At 50.1% G+C, this 8,958-nt stretch overlaps 1 protein-coding gene across 1 annotated transcript; it reads left to right on the top strand.

Annotated features, from left to right (window-relative positions):
* The first annotated feature begins 760 nt into the window (after positions 1-760).
* Positions 761-6,756, top strand: LOC136608900 (coiled-coil domain-containing protein 166-like). The gene is made up of 2 exons (XM_066589135.1): positions 761-844; positions 5,713-6,756. Exon 2 carries the CDS (start codon positions 5,713-5,715, stop codon positions 6,595-6,597), a length of 885 nt encoding a protein of 294 aa, XP_066445232.1. The 5' UTR covers positions 761-844; the 3' UTR covers positions 6,598-6,756.
* Positions 6,757-8,958: the final 2,202 nt, after the last annotated feature.

Raw genomic sequence — 8,958 nt, 5'->3', positions numbered from 1 at the left:
TTACGGCACCGGGGTCCGGTTAGCAGTTACGGCACCGGGGTCCGGTTAGCAGTTACGGCACCGGGGTCCGGTTAGTAGTTACGGCACCGGGGTCCGGTTAGTAGTTACGGCACCAGGGTCCGGTTAGTAGTTACGGCACCGGGGTCCGGTTAGTAGTTACGGCACCGGGGTCCGGTTAGTAGTTACGGCACCGGGGTTCGGTTAGTAGTTATGGCACCGGGGTCCGGTTAGCAGTTACGGCCCCGGGGTCCGGTTAGTAGTTACGGCACCGGGGTCCGGTTAGCAGTTACGGCATCGGGGTCCGGTTAGTAGTTACGGCATCGGGGTCCGGTTAGCAGTTACGGCACCGGGGTCCGGTTAGCAGTTACGGCATCGGGGTCCGGTTAGTAGTTACGGCATCGGGGTCCGGTTAGCAGTTACGGCACCGGGGTCCGGTTAGCAGTTACGGCATCGGGGTCCGGTTAGTAGTTATGGCATCGGGGTCCGGTTAGTAATTCATGTGATGATGATGATGATGATAGCTGGGGGCTCCGCTCACCAAGGGGTTAATCTGTCAGTTATAGATGTCCTGGAATCCCCCGGCAGCAGTGTTGTGGGGGTCCTACAGCCGATCACAGGGGGGCTGCACTCACCGTACGGCCGCCTGATGGGGGCTACCACGTGCGGCGACTCTTCGGCTCCCCCTGCTGGCCAGTCCCCTGTGTCACGGCAGCTGCTGCTCCTCCTCCCGCCGCCGGAAGGCGGACTGTTTACTGTTACCATGGAGACGGCGGGGCGCTGAGCTGAGGGGAGAAACGACTGCAATCTACCGGGGACCGACGTGCGACAAACCCGGGAGCGGCAGGTACTGTCCAAGAGCTGTGTGTATATATACCCAGAGCTGCAGCTACGGCCTGTATATATGTATACTCCACTTACACCCAGAGCTGCAGCTACGTCCTGTATATATATATACTCCACTCACACCCAGAGCTGCAGCTACGTCCTGTGTGTGTATATATATACCTAGAGCTGCAGCTATATCCTGTATATATGTATACTCCACTCACACCCAGAGCTGCAGCTACGTCCTGTGTGTATATATATATATATATACACTCCACTCACACCCAGAGCTGCAGCTACGTCCTGTGTGTGTATGTATATATATATATATATATATATATATATATATATATATATATATATATATATATATATATATATATATATATATATATATATATGTACTCCACTCACACCCAGAGCTGCAGCTACATCCTGTATATATATATATATATATATATATATATATATATATATATATATATATATATACACTCCACTCACAGCCAGAGCTGCAGCTACGTGCTATATGTATATATACTCCACTCACACCCAGAGCTGCAGCTACATCCTGTATATATGTATACTCCACTCACACCCAGAGCTGCAGCTACATCCCGTGTATGTATATATATGAGTGTGAGTGGAGTGTATACAAGTACAGGATGTAGCTGCAGCTCTGGGTGTATGTGGAGTGTATGTATATATATGTATATATATATATATATATATATATATATACACACACTCTACTCACACCCAGAGCTGCAGCTACGTCCTGTATGTATGTGTGTATATATATATATATATATATATATATATATATATATATATATATATATATATATATATATATATATATACACACACACACATACTCCACTCACACCCAGCTACATCCCGGGTATATTTATATACTCCACTCACACCCAGAGCTGCAGCTACATCCCGTGTGTATGTATATGTGTATATATATATATATATATATATATATATATATATATATATATATATATATATATATACACACTCCACTCACACCCAGAGCTGTAGCTACATCCTGTATGTATATATACTACACTCACACCCAGAGCTGCAGCTACGTCCTGTATGTATGTGTATATATATATATATATATATATATATATATATATACACACACACACATACTCCACTCACACCCAGCTACATCCCGGGTATATTTATATACTCCACTCACACCCAGAGCTGCAGCTACATCCCGTGTGTATGTATATATATATATATATATATATATATATATATATATATATATATATACACACTCCACTCACACCCAGAGCTGTAGCTACATCCTGTATGTATATATACTACACTCACACCCAGAGCTGCAGCTACATCCTGTATATATATATATATATATATATATATATATATATATATACACATAGTAACATAGTATGTAAGGCCGAATGAAGACAATGTCCATCTAGTCCAGCCTGTATATATATATATACTCCACTCACACCCAGAACTGCAGCTACATCCTGTATACATATATATATATACTAGCTGATATACCCTGCTTCGCCCGAGTTAATTTGGTACTGGTGTTTATCTGGTGTTCACACGGAAAATCTTATGAAGTCGTGGTTACTTTAGAGATACTGAGGAAAAACATATGTTCACCATTTTGCATAGTTCTCTGCGTCACCCAGGAAACACCACGTGGAGGTAACCATGCGACGTTTCCATTATATAAAATGACATCAGGAAGTGAGAGAATTAGATTACGTACATAAAATTTGGACACTAATTCTTTTGCGCTTAGAATTGAATAATCGAGTTGGGACCCAATAGCTTTTCCTATTTATGACATAATCAATGCTCCTGCCAAATGTTATGTTTCTACGACATCGGAAAGTTGGAGAATTAATGGCGAGTCAGTGAGTCTGTCAGTGAAGCTTTCGCCTTTATATATATTTATACACTTCACTCGCATCCAGAGCAACAGTTACATCATGTCCAGAGTTGTAGTTTTATCACTGCAGTTAAACTTCTGATACATAATGTCATGTACTCCAGTCACATCCAAAGCAGCTCCTTATCATGTCTTATACTCCACTCACACCTAGAGCTCCAATCACATCTAGAGACATCTTACACTTGTTAGGGATATTCCAGAGACCTCAAATGATATGCTGCCGAGTTCCGAATTAAATTGTATACCCAGCCGGCAGGAATGAATGGCACACAGCCAGACAGGAATGTTTATGAAGGATAGAAGGATTTTACACGTCTTTATGCCAGAGCTCCACATAAGGTCTGCTGTGAAACTATTCACTCACGGAAGCAAGTTTTCATTCTCATGTGAAGCTGACACACGCTACTGGTGTACCTTGTCACCACCAGGAAGCTCAGGGTTTGACAGGGCAGGCATGCAGGAACGCCCCGGCACACCTCTAGCTGCCCATTGGCTCAATGCTGTAAGAGTTACTGGTGTACCTTGACGCCACCGGAAGCAAGGGGTTTGGAGGAACGCCCCAGTCACACCTCTAGCTCCCGATTGGGCAGACCCAGCACTGCTTTGAGGAGGCAGAGAGCAGCGTGCCATGATTTCTGACAGGGATAGAGGGTTAGGGTGAGGGATTAGCCATACTTTTCTAATATAAGATTAACTGTTACACTTACCCCTCACCCTACCCCTCGATCGCTACCACAAATTGCTGCACTGTGCTCTTCCCCTGCCAGATGGCTCCCCAGCTGACAGCCCCCCTTCACCGTGCAGCGGCACACTGTAGCTTCTCTCGCACCTGTGCCCCCCGCTCCTGACACAGGCCTCCCGGCCAACTCCGGTCCTGAAACTGCGCTCCTGCCCGCCCCCCCCCCCCCTTCCTCCTGCGGACGGTTGGCCATGTGCCCCTGCCGACACGGTCCTGCGCATGCGCCCCTGCACAGTGCTCCTGGCCCTTCTCCCTGCAGCCCCCTGGCCATGTGCTCCCACTGCTGCCATCGGCCCTTCTAATGCTACCGTTCCGCTGTGCTGTTGGTGCTGCAGACACTCCCAATGCTACCCTCCTTCCCTGTTGCTCATCCAAGGCCGATGCTGCTGCTGCTCCCACGACCGCCGTCTTTTTTTCTTGCGCTGTACCGCTGGGACAGACGCTCCCAATGTAAGCACACCCCCAGCCAATCACAAACTGGGGGCGTTAACATTTCTGACAACTCCTGTCTTATGTCTTACCTCTCGCTTCCGGTGGCGACATAATACATCAGTAAGGTCCTAGCGGCATGTGGATTGATTAGTTCCTCCCTGCACGGTTAGGGTGAGAGGTAGTTGACCTGTTAGGCTTACATTAATGGCTGTAATAATGTAAGGCTAATAGGTAAACTACCTCACACCCTAACTGTGAAGGGAGGCACTAATCAGTCCACACGCTGGTGCTATGATGGAGTGTGGACTGATGGAGTGTGGACTCTGTGGTCCTTCCCGGCCGGCGGCTGTGTGCTCCGTGCCGGCAGCCGGCTCTCCACTGTGTCCCGCCGGGTGCCCCGACACCCCCTTCCCACACACACATAGCCGCCTGCACAGGAAACTGACCGTGGCGTCTTGTAGCAGGCGGCGTCTCCTCGCTGCCCTCCAAGTTACCTGTATCACCCCTCCCTGTGTGGAACCCTCCTTACTGCAGGACAGCGGTGTGGGGAGTGAGCCGCCTGTACAAGACAGTGACAGCGGCGTCCCTGTGTCGGACAGCAGCGGAGCACTAATAACGACTCCCAGCACCCGTGCACCCAACTCCTTAGCGCTGGTGCAGCTACTGTGCAAAGATCATGCAGCCAATCAGTAACCGGGGGCGTGAACTGCCTGTCAACACACTGCCACCCTGTCTCCACCCATCACTTCCGGTGGCGTCATGGTACACCAGTACCCTAACACACAGTACAGAGCTACAAAAACGTGTAACATTTCTACTGTGGAACGCTGATAACTGAACAAGCTATATCTCATGGGAGAGTCTGAGAGAAGGAGGGAGCGGCAGCGGCCAGGGGAATCCTCAGCTCAGGGGAACAACAGAATGGGGCTCATAGTGTATGAGACCAGACAAATGGAGAAGAGCAGAACTTCAGTCTTAACACACTGCAGTCACATGCAGAGCTGCAGGCACACCATTACTTTATACTCCACTGACACCCAGAGCTGTAGTTCCATTATGTGCATACCCCAATTACTACTAGAGGACCACAGGGGGCGACATTTCCTCTTGGCCTCTTGTGTTAGGAAGGGTCTGCTTGTGCTTAGTGAGAGCCCCCAGAAGGTGGGAGGAGACTTATATGCAAATGAGAAGCTGGAGCAATGACTCTGCAGTGCCACCTACTGGAAGGCAGCATTCTTGCAAGTCAATATCCTACTTTTTAGACAAGTGTAGTAACAATGACTGGGAATATGAGCCATAGACGACAGGGTGCAGCAGGATCTGGGCTTGGCGGGTGAGAGGACTGCAGACAGGAGGGGGGAGGGGTCAGGGAGAGGTATTGTTCCATCTTCCCAGAGGAGAGCCTGCTTGGCCTTATAAGTCTCCTCACACCTTCTAAACATCTCCTTAAGGAGTGATAATGCCCCTCCTGACTCACATCATAGTCCTCTCACCAGAGACCAGCGGCACACTGATGAGCGGCGATCACCCAGGATCAGCCATCTGCGTATGGTTTCCGGCTATGGCTCTTCTTCCAATCATTGTTATAATGCTGTCTAAAGGGTCTGATATTGACTTGCAGGAATGCTGCCATCCAGTAGGGGGCGCTGCAGAGGTACTGTTTTTCCTGCCATCCAGTAGGGGGCGCTGCAGAGGTATTGTTCCATCTGCCATTTCCCTTGGACTCCTGTAACTTTTCTTGTGTATTTCACAGATGCCACCAAAGAAGAAGCCACCAAAATCACCAGGAAAAGTGCCCAAACCAGCCAGAGGTGGCACCCCTGAGCTGGTGGAGGAGCGATGTGAGGAGGTGGTGAGCGAGCGGGAGGTGCGGCTGCAGGATGAGCACAACCAGCTGGTGGCGGAGCAGGAGGGACTGAGGAGGCGTCTGGAGCAGCTTCGGAGGGAGAACGAGTTCCTGCAGGAGGAGGCTGAGCGGGTGCGGCTGGAGAGCCAGGAGTACCTGCTGTACCTGAGCAAGAGGAGCGAGCGGCGCCAGGACGTTATCATCAGCCTCAACGAGCAGAACCAGCGGGAGCTGGAGAGCATCCAGCGACAGAAGCAGGAGCTGCAGGCAGCACTCGCTGCGGAAGAGGAGAAGCTGAAAGACCTCCTGCTGCAGAGAGAAGCCCAACTGTCCACCCTGAGGAAGGAGCTGCAGGAGCTGGAGCCCACGCGGGAGCTGCAGGAGGAGCAGGCCTCACTCATCAGGCGGCTGGAGGGCGAGGTCATGGTACACCGAGGGAAGCACGCCACCGCCCTGCTGAGGGTGAAGAGTGCCTTCCTGCGCCAGAAAACCCAATGTCAGCAGAACTCGGAACAGCAACTCAACCGGCTGACGCAGAAGGCCCAGGAGGAGGCCAAGAAGGCCCTGCAGGAGGTCAGCACCAGGGTCAAGGTGGAGAACCAGAGCCTGAGGCAAGAGCTGCTCCACCTCATCCAGAAGTACCGACTCCTGCAAGTGCAGAAAAAGAAGCTGGAGGAGAAAAACAAGGAGCTGCTGAGGGAGCGGCAGTGCCGGAGCGAGGTGGGGAGCGCCCAGAGGAAGATGGCGGCCATACTGCCCAGGCCAGGAGAAGCTGAAGAGTCGCTTCCCTGAACACTGGCCTACACTCCACGGAGGACTTATAGCCTGAGAAATCTACGTGTGCTGCATACATATATACACTGATTCTCAGTAACATCCCCTCTCTAGAAGGAGCATATATATATATATACACTCATTGTCAGTATCATCCCTCCCCTAGGAGTATATATATGTGTGTGTATATATACATATATATATATATATAATATATATATATATATATACACACACACACACTTATGACATGGCAGACATGGATATATATATATATGTACATACATATATACATACACACACACTCATTGTCAGTGTCATCCCTCCCTCCCTCCCGGTCACCAACCATCTGTGGGCAAAAATGACCTTCTTACATAACAAACTTTACCTCTTATAAGCTAAAACAATGGCGCATTCCGTATACCATAATCTGCCTACTAATACACGGCCGGCATACGGAGGGTCCGTCATCTGCAGCTCTGTATGGGAGGGTCACTTCCATTTCCCACCAGTGTATATCCTAAGACCAGAAGAAGCAACTTCCTGGCGGCCATATTGGCATCTCCCGTATAACTGTCCCATGTCTGTCTGTATGTAATCACGAGGATTGTTCACAACCCTCTGGAAGTTCTCCCTGGTGACCAATCATGGTGAGGCCTGAGCTCATCCCTGTCACTGTGCAGAGATATCCTTGAAGTAACATCTACCATCAGCTCCCGTCCTGTGATGACAGGCAGCCACCTCCTGCTCACCTTTCCCCCCCATTGTCATTAGTAATTATCTGCTCCCCCATCCCTAGAATAACCCCACCATGTTTGTGAAACGGAAATAAAGGTTCTTCTCAGAGCCGTGGATGTTGTCGGGGTCTCAGCACCGTTAAGTCTGAGGAGTTAGCTCGCCCTCTTGTCTTCCATGGTGTCCGGTAAGGTGAAGTTACACCCTGCTGACAGAAGTATCGGGTCACACTTAGAAGGGGATGACATTGGATGTTAGTCACATTCTTCCATCCGGTGTCCTCAGAGACTGCAGATCCCTATAGATGTGTGGAGGGATTTGCCTCCATTCCTGGAGGAGCTTCAGATAGTGATGGGGGATGATGGGTGTGTTGGGATACGGCGTTCTAGTTCGTCCCGCTCGATGGGATTGAGATCCAGATTTTGGCCCAATAAAGTCTGCAGAGGGTTTGCTCCCCCACACTGTGTGCCGTATGATATGGCGCTCCGTCATTGTAATGGAGACACGTAGCTGTAACAGTATTACCACAGGGGAGGGGATGCCACATTGTCCGGAGGGTCTCTGTACCCATTGGTAGATGGTGGACTTCACTATAGCCAATAGCCCTTGTCCTTCCACCATAACAAACCCTCCTCCAGACTTCACTGTTGGGACGATGATGTCATGTAGAAACCGCTCTCCAGACAACCGCCACACCCAAGTGCCGCCATCTGATGGGAAGATGGTGGACTGTGATTCATCTGTCCACAACACTTGCTTCCACTCACTTACAGTCCTTCACTCCAAGCACCATCACAAGCGCCGCTGTGCATCCAATGCTGCAGACGCTCATCCATGGTAACCCTTCACATGCTGTCCCTTACGAATGGTTCTGGTGCTAATATAAGTCCCAATGCCCTGTGAGACCCCCTGAGCGAGGGCAGACGATGTGTGCGATGTCTTCATAGATCATACAAGGCTTCATTGTCCACATTCTGTCAGTTTACAAGGTCTCCCTGAACCTGGCTGCACCGCACACACCGGATGGCTTCCATCTACCAGGAACATGGCCAAGAGTGGACTCTGGAGGGTCCAGAAGCTGCGATGTTCATACTGATTGGTTGATGACATCCCACCACCAGACCCCGTTGTCAGCTCTACACCTAATGACATCCCACCACCAGACCCAGTTGTCAGCTCTACACCTGGTGACATCCCAACACCAGACCCCATTGTCAGCTCTACACCTGTTGACATCCCCCACCAGACCCCGTTGTCGGCTCTACACCTGGTGACATCCCTCCACCAGACCCCGTTGTCAGCTCTACACCTAGTGACAGCCCACTACCAGACCCTGTTGTCCGCTCTACACCTGTTGACATCCCTCCACCAGACCCCGTTGTCAGCTCTACACCTAGTGACATCACCCCACCAGACCCCGTTGTCAGCTCTACACCTAGTGACATCCCACCATCAGACCCTGTTGTCAGCTCTACACCTAGTGACATCCCATCACCAGACCCCGTTGTCAGCTCTACACCTGGTGACATTTCCCCATCAGACCCCGTTGTCAGCTCTACACCTGGTGACATCCCACCACCAGACCCTGTTGTCAGCTCTACACCTGATGACATCTCCCCACCAGACCCCGTTCTCAGCTCTACA

Source organism: Eleutherodactylus coqui, chromosome 1 (genome assembly GCF_035609145.1).
Source record: "Eleutherodactylus coqui strain aEleCoq1 chromosome 1, aEleCoq1.hap1, whole genome shotgun sequence".
Taxonomy (NCBI): Eukaryota; Metazoa; Chordata; class Amphibia; order Anura; family Eleutherodactylidae; genus Eleutherodactylus; species Eleutherodactylus coqui.
The sequence above is the reverse complement of the archived record's forward strand: the minus strand, read 5'-3'. Positions and strand labels throughout refer to the sequence as shown.